General features: G+C 39.9%; 1 protein-coding gene across 9 annotated transcripts in view; it reads left to right on the top strand.

Annotated features, from left to right (window-relative positions):
* The window catches only part of DLG2 (discs large MAGUK scaffold protein 2), a 1,569,268-nt gene that overhangs the window by 950,483 nt on the left and 597,536 nt on the right, over positions 1-21,249 (top strand). For 4 of the 9 annotated variants that reach the window (XM_030558514.1, XM_030558506.1, XM_030558479.1 and 1 more), the window contains exon 1: positions 8,730-9,203. The exons of the other annotated variants lie outside the window; for them this stretch is intronic. In XM_030558514.1, the coding sequence (XP_030414374.1) occupies positions 8,886-9,203 (318 nt within the window). In that variant the 5' untranslated portion in view covers positions 8,730-8,885. Of the gene's footprint in view, positions 1-8,729; positions 9,204-21,249 lie in introns of those variants that run through there. 9 annotated transcript variants of the gene reach the window in all.

Raw genomic sequence — 21,249 nt, 5'->3', positions numbered from 1 at the left:
CACTTAATTGTTATTTTAAGTGCAGGGACGGGGGGGAAGACTGCAGCTGGCTACTGGCATGTGGTACTGCATTTGTGGGCTAATGGAGGCTTCTTATTGCCAACTACCACAAACTGGGAGGGGAAGACAGAGCTGGATCACTGCATCATTGCCCTGTTTCTGTACACTTCCCCTGAAGCTCTGCTACAGGCCACTGTCAGAGACAGGATGCTGGGCAACATGGACCATGGTCTGACCCATATGGCAGCTTTTACGTTCATATGCTCTAACTAAAGCATCTATTGTGGAGTAATGTGCACTAAACCTGCCTATTGTATCACCATTACTCAGTACCAGGAAGCGTTACAGAAAATACAGACAACCTGAGAAATATTAGTGTCAACACCTGTGAAAGAGATCCATGCTGCTCCTGGCTTGTGAAATCCAAGGATGACCACCTATACCTAGTACTAATGGAAATAATCGGTGCCTCTTTCAGAGAGACAAACCTGCCAACCACACAGAGAAATGCAGTTGTCAGCATGGAGACAGAATTACCAGTACTCTACCAGAACAAGAAGGGTAAGGTAAGTCGATGGGAGAGTGTCTCGCATCGACACAGTGCGGTGTAGGCACCACAGTAAGTCAACGTAAGCTACGTAGACTCCAGCTAAGTTATTCTCATTATTAGCCTAACTGAGGTCGACTGGCAGTATAGACAAGGCCTCAGATTTGTCACTTAAAAAGAATGGCTCAAGTATGGGCATCTTCCTCACATCCTCTGCGGTTAAGACTGGTACAAAGAATTGATTTAGATTCTCCACAGACCTTTTTTTCTATGAGTGCTTCTTTAGTACTTTGATTATCCAGTGGCCCCACTGATTGTTTAGCAGGCTTCCTGCTTCTGATGTACTTAAAATAATTTTTTTTCTGTTCAGTTTTTGAGTCTTTTGCTAGTTGCTCTTCAAATTCTTTTTGGCCTGACTAATTATACTTGACTTGCCAGAGTTTATGCTCCTTTCTATTTTCCACAGTAGGTTTAACCTCCAATTTTTAAAAAATGCCTTTTCCCCCTAACCGTTTCTTTTACTTTGCTGTTTAGCCATGGTGGCACTTTTTTGATACTCTTAATATGTTTTTTTAATTTGAGGTGTAGATTTAATTTGAGCCTCTATCATGGTGTTTTTTTAATGTTTCCATGCAACTTGCAGGCATTTCACTTTTGTGACTGTACCTTTTAATTTCCATTTTAACAAGTGTCCTCATTTTTGTGCAGTTCCCTTTTCTGAAGTTAAAGATAAAAGGATAAAAGCATCATAGAAATGTAGGGCTGGAGGGGACCTCAAAAAATCATATAGCCCAGGAGGTGTTACAGAAAATACAAAACCTGAGAAACATTAGTGTCAACACCAGTGAAAGAGATCCACGCTGGGGCAGGACCAATTATACCTAGACCATCCCTGACAGGTATTTTATCTAACCTAATCTTAACACTTTCCAGAGACAGGTATTCCACAGCCTCCCTAGGTAACTTATTCCAATTCTTAACTGTAAGTAGTTACACATTTCTTCCTAATCTCTAACCAAAATCTCTCTTGCTATAGATTAAGCCGACTTTTTGTCCTACCTTACGTGGAGATGGAGAACAATTGATTACCATCCTTTTAGCTACAGCCCTTAACATATTTGAAGACTGTTAGCAGATTCTCTTTGTCTTCCTTTTTGAAGACCAACATGCCCAGTTTTTTAACCTTTCCTCGTAGATCAAGTTTTTCTAAGCCTTTTATAATTTTTGTAGCTGTCTTCTGGACGTTCTCCAGTTTGTTCATATATTTCGTAAGGTCTGGTGCCCAAAACTGGATTCAGCACTCCTGCTGAGAGCTCAACAGTGCCAAGTAGAGTGGGACATACAAGACTCATGTTAATCCACTCGCGAATTATTACCCTTTTTCACAACTGCATCGCGTTTTCTCATGTTCAGTTTATGGTCCACTGCAATTCCCAGTCTCTTTTGTGCAGTACTGCTACCTAGCCAGCACTGCATCACATTTTTGGCTCATATTTAATTTGGGATCCATTATAAGTCACAGCTCCCAGTGGCTCCAGTGACTATCTCAGCTCTAGAAAGAGACAGAGAATCTCTTTTTATCCAGTCAGAGTTTGTTTTTGTCAGTTCCTGGGCTTTTGTTCTTGCTTGTCAAACCTGCTCAATAGGCTCCACAGGAGGTCAAGCCAGACACCTCTGAGCCAATGGCTCTGCCATTATCCTGTAACAACCCTTGAATGATGTCAGGGATGACTTATCTTGAACCATTCTTCCTGCATGTTTTCTTTACAGCTTGCTGTTAAAGTAAATCAATTTATTCATACAGTAATCCATTCCAATTACCAAATTGCTATACAGTATTCGTAAATTATTACAGACAACTCCTTGTCTGCCACAGCCCATTCCTGGGTATCTTGAGCACCTCTGCGTTTACATATGGCCTCTGTAGAAAGCTGAATATGAAAACAATGCAAAGATTCCATTCCATTCTATTCCAGCAGGTGCAAGAACCAGTGCCTGTCTCAACCATAATTTAGGCTGTTTATTAGCACATCAGGTCTGTTTCAGTTCCTCCACTGGCTTCAGGTCTGCTTCTGCTGCCAGTTCAAGACCTTGGTCATAATCTTCAAACAGCTATGTTAGAGTCAACATCTGAACTTATCAACTGCCAAGAGAGCTAGGCTCCTCTAGTGTTACCTGGGGTTTTCTGAACCCAAAGTTCTTGTTAATGTTACTCTTTGCGGGGCAGTGACAGGAAATACATCACTGGGGACACAGCACATCTGTCTGATAAATGGTTGGTACAAACAAGAGTGATTTCACTGAAAGCTTTTACTTTATTTAGTCTCAAGCACATACATGTGTATACAACAGTTGGTGGAGCATCCCAAATCTATACTTACCCAAAATCTGTAGTGGTCTTTGAGTGGACAGATTTCTGGTGGCCAGCCTTCCGTCTGCCACTGGGGCTTTTAAGAGAAGTTCACTGAATGAGCCCACTCAACTCAACCTTTTTAAAAATGTTATGCTTGTGTTACAGTAACAAGTCAATCAAAAACAAACAAACAAACCACTCAAACCCCAAGACTGTTAAGCAAGCAATTTCATGCCATTAGTTGTGCAACTCTTTCTACATACCAGCAGTCAAATATAGCTAGACTTCCTGTTTTTTAAAATGCATACTTCAGCAGTTTAAAAGAAAAGCCTAACAGGATGGTGCAGGATCATGTTCAATCCTCATGGTCACACACGCTAGGCATTTTGCCACACTTAATTTTAGGCATTTTGCTGGGCTGCCAATTTGTCTCCCTTAACACTAGGATGATGATCACAAAGCCCTGAATGAAAAGTGTTAGTCAAGAGAGCAGCTATTCCCTGTTGAAAGGGCCTGACTGTGGAACAGACTTCAGAGAAAATCAGATGAATCCAGAGCCATCAATTAGGAAAGCCTGCAAGAGTTGACTGTGATAAAACTTTTCCACCAAAATCATAATGACCTTTTCAATAATCACCAACATTCTTCCCACCTTCGCTGCAAGTAAATCTACCCGTCCCCAGGGAGAGCTTCGTACACCTACAAAAGGGAACAGAGTCCATGAAGTCTGGTAGGGATTTAGATATTGCCAATCTAATTAACATTAGAAGAGTTCAGATGTCACAGCGATGACCAGCAGTGCAAAACCATAACATAGACAAAGCTAGGGGACAGATTGAATGGAACAGTTGGCATTAGCAGGGGCATGGCCTAATAGGCCTTTAGGATCTCTAATTTGTGTTATTCTAGTTATCTAATCTTGAACAAACTAAAGCAATAAAACAAAGTAGTCTCTCTCCCCTGAGGACTGAAATTATGAACTGCGCAAATACTCACAGCCTTTGCTGACCTGAAGTCTACGAGTACTGTAGGGGACATTCCTGCATTGATAGATGATCTAAGAAGTATTTTCACTACTAACTTCTATGATTCTCTGATATTTGTTGACATGAAATTGGTAAACCTAATGCTCTGTTCTGCACTATAGACTGACTTGATTTGATATAACTGACTTTAAGATAATCATCCTAGTTGAGAGCTTTCTTTGTTCCATAGATGTAATAACTCCTCCATTTCTTTGTTTTTTCATAATATCTTCTAAATTATCATTCATTATGCTTAACCTTAGGGCATGCAACATGCAGCTTGCGAATGGGCATGTGTGTGCTGTGCCTCTGGCAGCTGCCCTTAAGAAGCAGTGACCTTGGGCATGCAGGGAAGTATGGCATGCAAAGGGCTACATCTGAAATAGTTCTTTGAAACCATCAAATCCTGAGGTCCATCAGCTCTGGGACAACACAGAGGGAACCACAGAACTTTCAGTAAGAGTAAAGATTTGTTCTAGAGACTTTGAACAAAATCTTCCAGCTATTTGCTGTGAACTAGTTTTCTGCCAGACTGTGTACTTTGAAAGCAAAAGTGGCTGTAGTCCTGTGTCTGTCTCACATGTGGGGAAGGCAGGGCTGGAGCAGAACCCCAGTCCTTTTGCACCAGAGCAGCAAGTCTGCATCACTCGTGGTATGGGAGCTCTTGCTTAAAGGAAACATTGTCTCCATTTTATAAATGGGGGAAACTGAGACACACAGATGAAGAGACTTGCCCAAGGTCACATAGGAAGTCTACGGCAGACCCAAGAATTGAGCCCAGGTCACTGGACTCAGTCTAGTGCTTTAATCAGAAACTGTTCTTCTGGTTCCTCTCTCTACTTAGACTGTGCTTCCTTTAGAAAAAAGAAAAAGTAAGTTTGTCTTGAAGAGGCATGATGTCACGTTGATTACGTCTCTTCTTGTTATTTTTCTATCAAAATATTTTTAGAAGCTGTGGGACCTAAATAATTTGCAAATACTATTTCAAGCTATGGTCTATCTTGCATTTATTACTGTTCTTTCACTGTATATTTTTTATGGTTATATAATGTTGCATTCTTGGTTGGAGGGGGAAATCTGTTCCTACATCTAAATCATCTTCACCCATGCTTCAAGCTTTCCTTTCAAAACTCTATTAATAATTTTTTATTGTCCACATGTCTATGTTGGCCCAAAGCAAATTCTCCTCAACGTTTATTTTTGGTGTATGTGCAGAGTTCGTATAGCCTAATTATATTATCAACTAAATGTTTTGAGTCCACTTATTACACCGCCTTAATGTCTTTAAAACCAAATCAATGATGTTTTCCATGCAATCAGTATTGGGTCAAACACAGTTCAGAACATATAATGCATGATATCCAGTTTTGTTCTGTAGACCAGTTGTTTTTATTAAATCAGCATAATAGTTGGACGTGTGTACTTGAACAGTGCACTAATCCAAATTAATCCAAAAATCCATATAATCCCATAGTTAATACAATGGTTCAATTACAGCTGATGACATGGAATTATGTTTAATTAGTGTACATGTCTTGTCAAGGCAGGAGGGATAGCTTGGTGGTTTGAGCATTGGCCTGCTAAATCGAGGTTTGTGAGTTCAGTCCTTGAAGGGGCCGCTTAGGGATTTGGGGCAAAAATTAGTACTTGGTCTTCCTAGTGAAAGCAGGGGGCTAGACCCACTGACCTCTTAGGGTCCCTTCCAGTTCTATGGTAAGTATATCTCCATATAGTTGTTTTTTTTTTTATTTTAGTTGTCTAGCAGTTAGTTATACAGGCATATTTACAAATTCCTACCTCAAATGCAGTGACAAATTCCATCTTTGGAAAAAAGAAATACAAAAATACTTTTTTTCATCAGTTAAATAGTTCATACATGTATATCTCATTTGTATAAGCATTTTTCAGAAGCATAGCAATGGCATAGAGGCCTGAAATTGGTATCAAACTGGGAGTTTAGTGGTATCAGTTTGAAAATAGCTTCTCTTGTATGCTCTAATATAGGAAATAATCTCAAATAATATATTGTATTACAGTTTTATTAGTAACTATTTCAAAGGCTTTTGTAGTTAATTCTGCAGTTTTAAATCTTCTTCGGGATTATCTGTGTGATTTAGGCAGTTGTGTGGCTAAAATCCCTGCACAATGTTTTAAAATGCAGGGATTATGTTTTTTTAGTTTGTTTTTTAGTAGCTATGTTTGTAAATTAGGGTCTCAGAAATGACATTAAGATAACTTTCCACCATTTTTAAAAACAAATATGTTTGTTGACTCTCCATTAATACTAGTCCAAATGATTCTAAACATTTTTGGGTAACAAGGTGTAAAATGTGTAGACGCAGATTATTTGGAATGAAAAACTGAAGTTGCACAAATGTACTCTCTGCAGCAGATTGGATGTATTGTTGCGTTATACCATGCCACCCGCTGACAGACAAACTGTGAACCACATTTTGATCTTGTCCAGACCACTGTAATTCAAGAGTGATTCCAGACTTACAGTAGTGTAAATGAGATCAGAATTTGGCCTTGGTAGTAGTTTTTTTTTTTCTTTTCCTAAAAGTTTCCCATTGAACTGGTATATCTGAAATTAACCCTGTAGTCAGAGCTGTCCCTTTGGTAGGGCGAATCAGGGTGACCACTCCAGGCCCGCGCTTTAGGGGAGGTCCCATGCTCCCAGGGTCTCGGCTGCCTCTCTGGGGCCCCGCTGCCAATGCAGAGCGGTGCCCCCAAGCTGGCGGGGGCTCATTTGTCCCAGGCCCACACCCCGCTAGGGATAGCCCTGACTGTAGTGCCCTATTATAGAAGCAGCCGCTCTAGGATAGGGTTACCAACTTCCTAATCGCACAAAACAGAACACCCAAGCCCTGCCTCCCCACTCACTACATCCCCCCTTCCTTGGTGGCTCATTCTCCCCCACCCTCACTCACTTTTACTGGATTAGGGCAGTGGGTTTGGGTTGGGGGTGAGGGCTCTAAATGGGGGTGTGAACTCCAGGGTGTGGCCAGAAATGAGGGGCTAAGGATGTGGGAGGGGGCTCCAGGCTGGGGCAGGGAGTTGGGGTGTGGGATGGGGTGGGGTGTGGGCTCTGGGGTGGGGGTGAGGATGATGGGTTTGGGGTACAGGAGGAAGCTTTAGCTTGGGAGGTGGGGACCAAGGGATTCGGAGTGTGGAAGGGGGCTGTGGGTGAGGCAAGGGTTTAGGGTGCAGGGGGGAGTGAGGGCTCTGGACTGGGGCTGGGAATGAGGGGTTCAGTGTGTTGGAGGGGACTCTGGGCTGATTCAACAATGATCTAGGAATGATTCAACAGTGATCTAGGTTTTATTGCTGGAGATGGTTTTCATCAGTTCAGGGGTTAGTTATTAGGTTGCCAACTTTCTACTCACACAAAACTGAACACCCTTGGCATGCCCTTTCTCTGAGGTGAGGCCCATGTCATGCCCCTTCTCTGAGGCACTGCCCCCCTGCTCACTTCATCCCCCTTCCCTCTGTCACTTGCTGTCCCCACCTTCCCTCACTCATTTTCACCAGCCTGGCTCAGGGGGTTGGAGTGCAGGAGGCTGGGGGTACTGATTACAGAGTGGGGTCAAAAATGAAGAGTTCTGAGTGCGGGAGGGGGATCAGGGCTGGGGCAGGGAGTTGGAGCATGGGGGGGAATAAAGGCTCTGGTTGGGGATGCGGGCTGAGACTGAGGTTAATAATTGGGCAAGAGTGAAAATTACTGCATCAAGTTATTTTTTTTAAATGATTTGGTACTGTGATTCTTTTTATAGTTAAAATACTTCAAGATAGTCATCGTGGTCTTATATCTGAACTTATGGTAGCCTTTGAAATGCTAAAACATGCACGTCATTTATGAACTGGATACATTTAATTTCTTATAGTGAGAGACTAATGTAGAATTCTTTTGAAAATTTTACCCCAGATCTCCTGATGTTTAATTCCTCTGACTTCAGTGGAGTTTTTCCTGATTTACACTGCCATATGTGAGAAGATGGTTAGGTTCAAAATACTTACAGAGCAGCATGCAACATAATGTGAAGTGATGAAACCATTTCAGTAAGCGAAACTCAAGATTTAATTTATAATAATGCCTTATTGACCCAAACGGCATTCACAAGCAATGAAGGAAATAATTCTCCCCCTCCCAACTCCTCCCTCACCCCCAACATTTAATTATGATTACGGAGACCTTTTCCAGATACATGTGCTGCTAAGGATGCCCATTTGCTAAATCTTTCCTAAAAGCTTCAAGTCAAGACCTTTAATTTTGTGTTTTGATCTCAGGTGTAGTTTTCTTATATGTTTATACACAGTATAGAATGGTATCTTATAGTTCAACATTTAATGTAGACAATATTCTTCCTGAACTCATTATCTATGTCCTCTATTGCTGGAATTTTGTTGATGTGATCTTTTCAGATAGGCAGAAAAATAGTCTTATGTCTTTTTTTTTTTTTTCATTCTTTGGAAAGGTATATTTTTCAATAGACGTTGGTTATTTACTCTTATTTTTATTGTTTCCAAAGGAAAGCATCCTGCTGGTAAAGCTTACATGTATATCTGCTTCAGAACATGCCTGTATGTTGCCAGCATAGGCTAGGAAAGTGCTAAATTAGAATGAAAATTGCAAGAGTATTTTTCCACTATAGTTTGTCATCCAGAAATGGGTTTGTAACACAGTGTACAGCCTTGTATCCCAGCTGTGTGGAGCATTGATTGCTTCTGCCTGAAGCAGGGATGCTGTCAAGTTGCTCTGTGAGTTGAGTCATCTATTGACAAAGAGCTACCAGCCAGCAGATAATGCTGTGCAGCTCTGCTCTCTGTGCTCCCACGATGCACTGCTTATAGCAGCTGTCAAAGATACTGAAGGGTCCACAAAAAAAGGACTTTACATCTGCTAAGAAGAGAAAAGCTTTTATCAAAGCTGGCCAAGGGAAACACTAGACATCAGTACAACATGAATGCATACCTTACTAAGCAACACAGCTGCTGCAGGGGGTCTGATGGGATGGATGCTGGCAGAAGTTTGCCTTCATTGATGAGGGATGCCCACTGCGCCTGTGGTTGGCAACAGAACCCCCAGGGGCTCTATTATAATTCTCAGACTGTGCCCTCTTCAGGACCTGTGGGTCTGACCCCAAACAGGAGTAAGTGTATTACTTTGTGGGACAGTGTGCGGAAGAGCCCCCATAAAACTCTGGCTAAGACAAAGGGGACCACAGGAGAGTGGTGGTCAGAGTGCACTTGTCCCCATGGCTGGTGCAACCCAGTACAGGTGAGCCTATTCTTGTAAGTCTAAATGGGTTAGAAGACTCTCAAACAACAAAAAATAGGATTTGCTATGGTTGGCAACTTTTCACGCTGGGTCTTGATTATTGTTTAATGATGCCTTCTGGATGATTTTATGCGGGGCAGTGTGTCAGTTTATAATGTCTGTCATTTGACTCCTGCTTCTATGTGGTCTTTGTAATCCTTGGGGTTCTCTGGGAAGAGCTTCCTTTTCATACTGCTTTGTCTTTATAAATACAACTTCTCTAAACTTCCTATTACATTGTAGTTATTCTTAGAAGTATAATCTGTTTTAGCCACCCCGTGGCTTCACAAGTATTGTAATCATGCATGCTTCTTTGGAGAGTTTGTTTTAATTTGCTTTTTCAAGGTAAATAATCCTATGTTTTTTAATAGGGAAATATTTAATGATTAAAAATAAATATGGAAGGTCTGACTAATTTTTCTCCGACCCCCCCCCCCCGCCTGCAAGATTTATTTGAAATGTGTTAAGTATGTATGAAGTAACTGATTTAGCTTTCATTTTTGTACTGATTTAATTTTTCAAATGGTAAAGTAGTTTTACTTGAAGCTTAAAATATACTAGTGTTCAGCATTTGTAGTTACTTGAGTGTAATTATTCTTAGTTATAATTGCTGCCAAGAAAACAAAGCACTGTAAAATGAAATTCAGTGACATTCATATAGTTGTTTAATATTAAAAAGTGTTAATGCTTTGTCCACTGATGTATGCATGTTCATGTCTGAATCAGATATTTTAATCTCATTCAAAAGCTCTTGTATTACACCAACATCAAACACTGTCATTTTCTAAAATAGTGGATTTTTTTAAATTTAACTCAAAAGGAAAACTGGAGTGTAATATTAAACTGAAATACTCTAGTAGTTATTGGGTAAAGCTTGCAGTATAGTCTAACTGTCCTTAAAACACATTGAACGAAGACGTGCTCTGTTTGGAGAACAAATCAATTCTCTGATGGAAATGGTTTTAATATGTTTTTCACAGAACAGGATACCAATAAGGCACTGGGTCTTCTGACAAGGGGCTACACTTTATCTTCCTCATGATCCAGAAAAGTGATGCACTGTTTGCTGAAAGTGATTTTTATATATGTAAACAAGTTTTATTTTAGCCTTAAACTAATCCTATATTGAAGGACTAAGATTTTTGCTTTTGGTTTTTTTTTAATTGACCAATAATACACACTATTCTACAAATATATTATTAATTCTTCTCATGTATCCTGTACCAAATTTATATGAATGTTACATACAAAATAAGCCAACATGAAAAACATTAAAAAGCAATATCACTAGTTAGTGCCCTTATTTTGCAGAAAACTATTGAGAATTTAAAAAAAACAACACACACAAAAAACATTGTTTCAGTGAAGCAGAAATTGTATTCCTTCATGTGTTTTTTCTAAAATGGAAAAAAGTTGAAAGAAAAATTATCTCATATTAGTAACTAGTTTTGTAAGTTATGTAAAATATAGAATATGCAAAGCAGACAATAATGCTGTGTGTTTTTACTGTATTTTTTAAAAGGTATCATACTGGTCACACTTAAAAGATCACTCCAGTATTGTACTTTACTTTTATACAGTTGTATGCATGCACAATATAATAGTGCACTTGCATATTTTCAACACCATTATATGAAGATAAAATAAAATAACCCATTTCAAGCTTTACAAATAGATCTTTTTATTTTTGAATTGTATATTTTAAACATCATCAATCACACATTCTTATTGTCTGAACACACCTTTTTCTCTTTGTTGTGTTTAGCAAGGTGTCCTCACTAGTATTTACCTGTAGTCATATTAATGCTTGTTAGCAAAACATTCTAGGGAAAGGTAATGTTCTGTGCTTACATACAATGGAAATAGATTGATATGGTTATTTTCTCCTAGGATTTTATTAATCCTTTGTGTTCCTTTGTATCATACCCTTTCTGGACAATCAGTTTCCTTTGACCATCTCACCCTTTCTCATTCAAATAATAATCTCTTTACTTTTGTTTCCTCTGTGTAAAGCGAGCATTGTGGAGACAGTGAGACGAGGAGGGGAGAACATGTAAACACATTGGGGTTATGTCTACATAGCACCTAGACATCCGCAGCTGGGGCTTGGGTTGCAGGGCTATTTCATTGCTATGTAGAATTCCAGGCTTGGGCTGGAGCCTGAGGACTTGGATCCTCCCACCTCGCATGGTCCTAGAACCCGAGCTCCAGTCCAAGCCCAGGAAGTCTACACAGCAGTGAAATAGCCCCACAGCCCAAGACCCAGGAGCCCAAGGCTGCTTGCACTGGCCAACCACAGATTTTTCTCTGCTGTAGAGATGTATCCTGGGAATGCTTGATTTTTGACTAATGTTTAGATGGTAATACTGTTTGTAACTGTAGGTTAGGGGAATCATCCCTAATGTGGATCATTTCTGAAGATTAGCTGCATTACATATGAATAAGAGATGCAATGTACAGCAATTTAATAACTAATCAGAGAAACTGCTATTGGTTCTTTCATGGGTACCTTTTAAATTGACACTAGTTACAGGGTGCATGTTAAAAACTGTAGGTGTCTTTGAGGGACTCACTTACCACACTGTCCTTTGATTTGGAAAACAACCTCAATTCGATCTCTTTTTAAAGAAGGCTTAGTTCCTTTTTTTTAGCAGCAGTAAAGTAATGTTTGCAGTGATGACAGTCCACAATAAAAATATAATGAGAAATATAAAGAGCATAATTAGAATAAAAAATGGTTCTAAGTTCAATTCTTGTATATAATTTGTTAGGGAGAGGATATTTTTAAAATGTCTACTGTAAGTTGCCACTTTTAAATATACCGTATTTAGAGAGAAATAATGGGAATCTAAACTTCAGTCTCGATAAAATTACATCAACTGAAAGAAGTAATTGTTTAGGAAAAAAGTGCTTCCCAGGAGGTGCTGAGCACCCTTGTCTTTCTGTGTAAGTCACTAGGAGGTGATCACTGACTTCAGATGGAGTTGAAAGTACCTAGAACCTCACAGGTACCTCAGTTAGCATTACAATAACCAACATAATGTCAGGTCCTTGGTTCTTTAAAGATACATTTGACAGCTTTTAGAATTTGTCAAAGATTCAAAAGGGACCTGAAATGATAAATGAGCAATAAAATGTTGAGATGTATCTTTTTTCCAGTACCTTCTCTAGTTCAGAGAAGTGTAGTGAGTGCCCCTTCAGTGAATTTTTTTGTGCTAACCTCAGACGTTTTGCTTCACTAGGTTTTCTGTGAGCATTTTCTCTTTCTTTTGCATTGAGTTTTGGGCTGAAAACTCTCTAATCTCAAACAGATTTATCTGAAATCACCAAAATTCACTTAATTTTAGAAACCTTGTGAAACTAAAATTATGCAGGAGCTAATGCTAAACCCAGGTTTGAACAACCACTAGTGCAGGGGTGGCCAGCCTGTGGCTCCGGAGTCATATGTGGCTCTTCAGAAGTTAATATGCAGCTCCTTGTATAGGCACCGACTCTAGGGCTAGAGCTACAGGCACCAACTTTCCAATGTGCCGGGGGCTGCTCACTGCTCAACCCCTGACTCTGGTACAGGCCCTGTCCCCACTTGACCCCTTCCTGCCCCCTTCCCTGCTATGCCCTCTCTCCTGTCCCTCCCCCTAAGCCTCCTGCACGTCACGGAACAGTTGATCGGGAGGTGCGGGGAGGGAGGGGGAGGTGCTGATCGCCGGTGTTGCCAGTGAGTGGGAGGCACTGGGAGTAGGGTGGTGGGGTTGAGGGCCTGCTGCCGTATTACTGTGGCTTTTTGGCAATGTACATTGGTAAATTCTGGCTCCTTCTCAAGCTCAGGTTGGCCACCTCTGCAGTAGTGTTACTAAGCCAGAGTAAGTTTTCCAAGAGCTACTGGCTCTTCTTCTGGTGAAAAGGAATGCTTTGTTATCAATTTAAATCAGAAGCTAAGAAATGCAGAAAATTCTTAAGGGAAGCAAACGGGCACAAGAAGAAATCTATGGCCAGCAGAGTTTTGGTCAATAAAAAGGGGGGTTTTTTTTCTGGTTTTTTTTTAAGTTTATTGAGAACAAAAAGAATGATGTTAGTCCATTACTAGACGGAAATGTAGAATTTTCAGTAATAATGCAGAGAAGGCATATGTTCAATAAATATTTCTGTTCTGTATTTGGGAATTCATATCACTTTCCATTCCACTGGTATCTCAGGAGGATGTTAAACAGCAGCTACTAAAGTTAGACAGTTTTAAATTGGCAGCCCCAGATAACTTGCATCCACAATTAATGTTGATTTTTCAATAAGTCTTGGAGTACCAGGAAAGTTCCAGAAGACTGGAAGAAAGCTAATGTTGTGCCAATATTTAAAAAGGGTAAAGGGATGATCTCATTATAGGCCTATCAGTGTGTCATCGATCAATGGCAAGATAATGAAGAGACTGATACAGGACTCAATAAAAAAAATTAAAGGAGGTTAATATAATTAATGCCAATCAACATAGGTTTATGGAAAATAGACCCTCTCAAACTAACTTGATATCTTTCTTTGAAGAGATTACAAGTTTGGTTGATAAAGCTAATAGTGTTGATGTAATATTCTTAGACTTAGAGAAGGCATTTGACTTGGCACTGCACAACATTTTGATTAAAAAACTAGAATGATATAAAATTAACATGGGAGACATTAAATGGATTAAAAGCTAGCTAAAAGATAGGTCTCAAAATGTAATTTTGAATGGGAATCCTCATCGAACTGGTGTGTTTCTAGCGAGGTCCCACAGGGATTGGTTCTTGGCACTACACTATTAAATATTTTTTTGTATGATCTGAAAGAAAACAAAATCTGAAAGAAAACAAAAATAATCACTCCGATTTTGCAGATGATTGAAAATTTGGGAAGGTGGTAAATAATGGCCATTTGATAATGATAATTTTGGTGCAAGCGAACAATAAGCATTTTAATGTGGTAAATGTGTATATATATAGAAACAAAGAATGTAGGCCATATTTACAGGATGCAGGACTCTATCCTGGGAAACAGTGACTCTGAAAAAGATTCAGGGGTTGTGCTGGGTAATCAGCTAAACATGAGCTCCCAATGCAATGCTGTTTTCAAAAAAGGCTAATGCAATCCTTGGATTCATACACAGGGGAATCTCAAGTAAGAGTAGAGAGGATATTTCACCTCTATATTTGGCTCTGGTGCAACTGCTGCTGGAATACTCTGTCCAGTTCTGATGCCCACAATTAGAGAAGGATGTTGATAAATTGGAAAGGGTTCAGAGGAGAGCCATGAGAATGATGAAAGGATTAGAAAACCTGTCTTATAGTGACAGACTCAAGGAGCTCAATCTATTTAGCTTATCGAAGAGCAGGATAAGCATTGATTACAGTGTATAAGTACCTACACAGGGACCAAATATTTAAGAGTGGGCTATTCAGTCTAACAGAGAAAGGTGTAACATGATCCATTGGCTGAAGTTGAAGATAGACAAACTCAGACTGAAAATAAGACGTACATTATTAACAGTAATTAATCACTGGAAAAATGTACCAGAGCTTGTGATGGATTCTCCATTGGTGGCATTTTTAAAACCAAGAATGGATGTTTTTCTAAAAGATGTACTTCTAGGAATTATTTTGGGGAAATTCTATGGTCTGTTACATAGGAAATCAAACAAGATGATCTCAGTGGTCCCTTCTGGCCTTGGAGTCTATAAATCCATGAATTTGGGCCTTGAAAACCTATTCTGATCCCTTCAGGGATGAGGATTCCAGCATGAAACTGGCAATAGTGCTATCAAATATTTTCAGGCATTGAAGGTATGCAATGCCATTTTACTTAGTAAAGGAAAATCATCTAATTCACTACATTTTTTGACTATGTCAGTAAAATACCGGCAGTCGATAAAGAACAACCATTTGACATTTTTTTTTTTACTTCTAAAAGCCTTTGACAAAGTCCCTCCATGAGGAAGCTATTAAGAAAACGAAATAGTCCTGGGGTAAAATGGAAAAATCTGACGTGGATCAGAATCTGGCTAAGCGGGAGAAAACAAAGAGTAAGAATAAATTAAGTGAGGTGCTCCATACTTGGTTCAATGATGCATAATCTTACGTATTCAGGGATGTGTGTGTGTGTGTGTGTGTGTGTGTGTGTGTGTGTGTGTGTGTGTGTGTGTGTGTGTGTGTGTGAGAGAGAGAGAGAGAGAGAAATACCCCAACTACTAGCTGATGATGGTTGGGAAGAAATATCCCCGTGAGCAAGTTATTCCATCTGGTAATGGCCACCGTCAGAGACAGGATACTGAACTAGATGGATCCCTGCATGATGTTTATATTCCAAATGCTGTTACTGTAAATTTACCATCATTCACCAATGGAGCCTTCTGGGAGCAGCACAAACTGCACGTTGTGATTTCCCACTGAGCAACAAGATGCGAGAGGAGCCAATATCTCCTTTTGCAGGGTGATTAATGTTGTCTTGTAATTCATAGCAGGGTTGTTTTTGTTTTGTTTTGTTTTGTTAAGGCCCGAAGGAGAGACCATTACCATGTACTAGCCTGAACTCCAGTATAAAATGAGCCATAAAATTACCCGGTGACTCCTAACTGAAGCATCGATCAGCAGACTGCAAATGTTCTCTTCTGGATGAACAAATAAAGAAGCAGAGAGAAGGAGATGTTAAAATCTGCTTGTGCCCCATCAGCCTTCTGTGAAAATTTGGCACACTCATTCACATTTGGCATTCATTCTTGATAGTTTCCATAGAAAATGAAATTTTACATAGTCCTTCAGCTAAGCATTGGAAAGTGTTGCCAATATTGAGTTAATATTACTTAGTTCTGCTATGTGAAAATGGAAAGAGTTTTTAGCGGCAATCATTGCCTATACCTTTAAGAAGTCAGAATTTGGCATCAGTAACCACCTTATATCTTACAACCATTTTATATCTAATACCACTATAAGCAGTGACATTACGAACAGCTTGGTATCTTTTACCAAATGCTTATTTTTTCAAAGCAATAACTATTTCTATGTATGGATTTTGAAAAGAGGACACTGTTTTGTGAAGAGACACTGAGGCTGGGGAAGCTGGACATACTGAGCCACATTAATTCGTATTTCCAGAGTTCCAGTAATTGTCTCTGTCTCCAAAACATACAATAAATAAATCTGCCAATGAGCTCAATTTTCCCATCATATCTATACAGGGCATGCAACAAAACCCTTGTCTAGAATAATGTTGTAATATTATTTATTATTACAGTGGCATTGGGAGTCTATGGACAGTGCATGTTCCTTTTCTTTTGTTGTGTAATATTCTATTTCCTTGTATTACTGGGTATCTAGTCTCCTTGTATTGCTAAAACCTTTGATGACATATAACTACAGAAGGCAGCACAGACAGCTGAGAAACAGGCATTACAGGCATGATTACACAGATCATGAAAGCATTTATGCATGAGATACTCTACACATATTCATATACAAAAACCAGAGAAGCTATGCAATATACTGCTTTCCCATGGCACTCATGATTCATTCGTTGATAATCTACACAGGGAGGAAAATTACAAGAAACCGTATATCTGGTGTCTCCCTTGTTAAGAGTATATTGGTTTTAAATTAGGGTTGAGTGTTACAACATAGTTTTAAAATCAAATAATAATTTATTCACCCTACTTATGTAATTGATGATTCTAAATTATAAAGGATTGTAACAGGGATTGGCCCAACAGCAATCTATCCCTGAAAATGTACAATACTTCTACAATTAGAGGGAACAAGAAGATTATCTCTTTACCCTGAATATTTTATACTGGTTAAATGAAGGAATGTGAGCATCTTAATACCCCTCTTAGTAAATTCCAGTATAGGTACGGGCTTGTTTTTCTTTCAGGACAGCCAAGACAGTAGTATAAATATATATCTTTGCTAAATTACTTTTTCTCTGAGAAATGTGTTGCATGTCTGTTTAAATTTAGTATTATCTTTGCATGAAATGTTTTTACAAGAGAAAAAATTTATTTCAATAGCAGAAATTAGTCATATTAGGGGTCAAAACTTAACGGATCTTCAATCTAGTGATTTTTCATTTTCTATTTGAAATTCGTAAGTAACAGTGCAGTACCTAAGATTTCCAGCTGCTGATAATATCACACAGCAGCTGTGCTGCATTCAGACATGAGAAAAGTTGAATCAGCTATTTTTAACGTGCTTTTTAAAAATTGAGTTGATTAGCACTCCCCCTCCAAAAAACCCAACCCTGCTATGGTACATGTAACAACGAGGCTCACAAAACTCTTATCTAGCTCTTGGTCTGTCCATCTATCTAGTTTCTTATGCTGAGCCCATCCCCTGATGTCTCAGCACCTTAAATAATAAAGCAAACTCAATATACGTATATCTATCCTCCTCTCATTCTAGAGGGGCTATTTCTTAAATACATGATATTGGTAGGGTTGCCAAAGGAGGGCTCAGTCTAAGAAGTAGGTTTCATTATTTATTCTTTATATGACAGTGGTGGCTGAGGGCCTCATTCTGCTAGTGGCTAAGTAATAGGAAGATAGTCCTTGCCTCTAGGATCTTGTAACTTAGTTTTTACATTTTACTCTGAAAATGCTCAGATTCACAGACAACCTATTTTCTCTTCTGAAAGAACATTCCACGTTCCCTGTGAAAACTCATTTTCTTACACTCATAAGTTTTGTTATTGAGCATCTATTGTTCCAGTGTTCTACTGGAACACAGCTCTTATGGAAGGTTGCAATTAGGCAGAGTAGTGGTCTTGATGGTAAATTGGTCCAAGCCAATGGAAGACTTTGAAGGGAGGGACTACTGAAACCTTGAATTTAATCAGCTTATTCAATGGGAAGGCAATGATATGAACCGAACAGAGCTCTGAAGTATTTTCAGGAGCCTGTCTTGCTGAGTAAGCCTACTGTTGTGTTCTGAACACTTGCCTAACTTGCCCTATCAAACTAACGTGATTTTTTAATGAGATTACAAGTTTGGTTAATAAAGGGAAGCAGTCACTCTGAAAAAGATGTGGGGTATTGTGATGGATAATACACCGAACATGAGCTCTCAGTGTGACGCTGTGGCCAAAAAGGGCTATTGCAATCCTTGGGTGCCTAAATAGGGGAATCTCGAGTAGGAGTAGAGAGGTTATTTTACCTCTGCATTTGGGATACCTTTATGGCTGCTGGAATACTGTGTCCAGTTCTGGTGCCAGCAGTTTAAGAAGGAAATTGATAAATTGGAAAGGTTTCAGAGAAGATCCATGAGAATGATTAAAGGATTAGAAAACCTGCCTTAGAGAGAGAGATTCAAGGAGCTCAATCTATTTAGTTTAACAAAGAGAAGGTTAAGGGGTGGCTTGATTAGAGTCTACAAATATCTACATGGAGTCCAAATACTTGGTAATGGGCTCTTCAATCTAGCTGAAAAAGATATAACATAATCCAATGGCTGGAAATTGAAGCTAGATAAATTCAGACTATAAATAAGGGGTAAATATTTAGGTCACTGCACTTATCTTCCAGTGATGATTGTAACAGTATTTGGGTAGTGCTATTGTAAAATGGGACCCTATCCCACCCTAAGTTATCTCAGTGGGATGAGAAGCAATCCATCTCTCACTGACCCCGGTGTTACCCTGAGAAACAGGCTGAGTTTGGTTCCCTGCCTTTGGAAAGAAGTGAAACAGTATAAACTCCAGGGGCTTCCTTCCTTCTACCTAGCTAGGCTATCCCAGCAGAGCCTTGCTTACTGGGTCCTCAGAATACTCTGGACTGGGTTTAAGGCTACAACCCAATTGCCATTACCCACCCTCCCTCTTGAGGGACATCACAGCTGCTTGTGAGACCCCAGGACTGAGCCTGAACATTGGAAGCTATGGTGAAAGAGCTTCCAAATTGCCTCACCCTCTCATCACAGTACTTCCTCTCCAATTGCTCTTCTTACCCCTGTCAGATCCATCTGTGAGGTGGAGAGTCACTACCTGGTTATTAGATAGATTCACAATAATTAACTTACCCCTACCTGTGTAGTAGCTTTATCTTTAACTAGACTGTTAAAAGGAGCACACACACACAACACCAAATCAAATTAAACAGATTTATCTTTCTCCAGGAAAGCCTAAAAATGGGAGAAAACCTGTCAGCAGGTTTCAAAATATACTAAGTAGTCAAAAGTTGTTTTAAAATACATTAAAATGATCCTTACACCACTTGCTACACTTGAATGGAAAGACATACTAAAAATATAAGCGTACGAAAAATACTTTAAACAGTAACGGTCTCTTTTGTGCAGTGGTGAAGCTTGGCTCTTTGGTTTGATCATTCCAGAAGGGGTGTGTGGTGAGAATAATGCTCTGCCCAACAGGCCTCCACAGAACAGGCACCAGTTATCTCACAAGACTCCCCACTTTCCCCTGGTTCCAGGGCTGGTTGAGAGTTCCTCAGGATGGTGCTTGTTACAGCTTCCTGCACGGTGGGTCTCAGGGCACTGTGGGGGTGGGTTACTGGGCTCCCACAGCCCGGCCCCCTCCCTGCCCCACTCACTCTCCTTAGCTGGGGTCTCTCTCTGCAACTCTCGTACTCTTACAGTGTCTCTGATTCCCCAGCTCCCACGCCCCATATGCGGGGCAACTGTTCACTCCCCAACTTGCCTGGTTAGGTCTGTCACTTCTTCATGGTGGGTTCCCCCTCTTTGCACTGACTGTCCCATGCGCCGGCTCCATCACACTGGTCTCTGTGCGCCCCCAGCCTCTCATGCTGCAATTCTCCTCCAGGCTCCCAGCCGCAGCTTGTCACCCCAACTGCTGGAGCTGCTCTCACTGGCTCTCTTTCCGCAGCGCACCTGGGGCTGGGACCTGAGCCATGCCCCAGCCCAATGGACCAGGCAGCCAGGCCAATCAGACTGGCTTGGGATGCTGGCTGTTTCCCACTGGCCCTGGTCTGGAGATCTCTGGCCAGAGGCCCTGTCAGTTGCAAGATCCTGACTCCTTGGCCTTGCCCCTTCTGACATGGGATGACATGAACCAAACAAACCCTCAGAGTTTTAGTAAGAGGCCAACTGTCCCCTTACATGACCAGAAATATTATTTTAAAAAATTGCTAGGATAAAGAGTTCATTAAAAAAATTATTCTAAACATATATGAGCATAACCTAAGTGGTTTTAAACAACTTGCTTTTTTTAAAAAAGAGGTTAACTATTCAGCTATGCCACTATCTGTCATGCTGGGTGCCTCAGAAGGAGTCTGGTAAATTCCTCAGCACTAGTTCCTACACACAAAGGAGAGGGCTAACAAACATGGAAAGTACAGACAAACTATATAGCTGGAGTAAGTGTAAAATGTATGGGTAAAATCCTGGTTCCACTGAAGTCAATATCAGTTTTGCTGTTGACTTCCATGTGACCTGTGTGTGTATGTGTGAGAAAGAGAGAGACTTCCATGTTGGATATAACCATTGTATTTTATTTTGCATTATTGACAGCCTTACCTGCTCCGTGCCCACTCATTATTTTTTCAGAGTCTGCTTCTCACAAATCTCTGAATAGCATGATGGAGCTAAGATTTCTGCTGATTAGAGCCTTGCTGGTAAATGAATGACTGGCCATCCTGATTAAAACAGGCTTTGATTTTGGACATCTGTTTTTGGATGCCTAACTTCATACACAGTTAAGATACCTGATTTTCAGAGAGCACTTAGAATCTACCTTGATTAGGTACCCCAGAATTGAGGTGCACATAATCACAAAACATTTTTGAAAACTGTGGCCTTAAAAAACAGCAACAACCGAATTAACACTCCCAAAATAAAAAACTAAGCACACAGAGCCTACTACAATCACTGGTAATAATTTGTTTTTCTCCCTTATTTGGGTGAATCCTTTGAAATAAAAAAAAATGAAAGGCGATAGTCTATGCAGAAATAAGGATGTGTGGAAAAGTGCCAATGGTTACATTATATATATATATATATATATATATATATATATATTTTTTTTTGTTGTT

Source organism: Gopherus evgoodei, chromosome 1, assembly GCF_007399415.2.
Source record: "Gopherus evgoodei ecotype Sinaloan lineage chromosome 1, rGopEvg1_v1.p, whole genome shotgun sequence".
Taxonomy (NCBI): domain Eukaryota; kingdom Metazoa; phylum Chordata; order Testudines; family Testudinidae; genus Gopherus; species Gopherus evgoodei.
The sequence above is the reverse complement of the archived record's forward strand: the minus strand, read 5'-3'. Positions and strand labels throughout refer to the sequence as shown.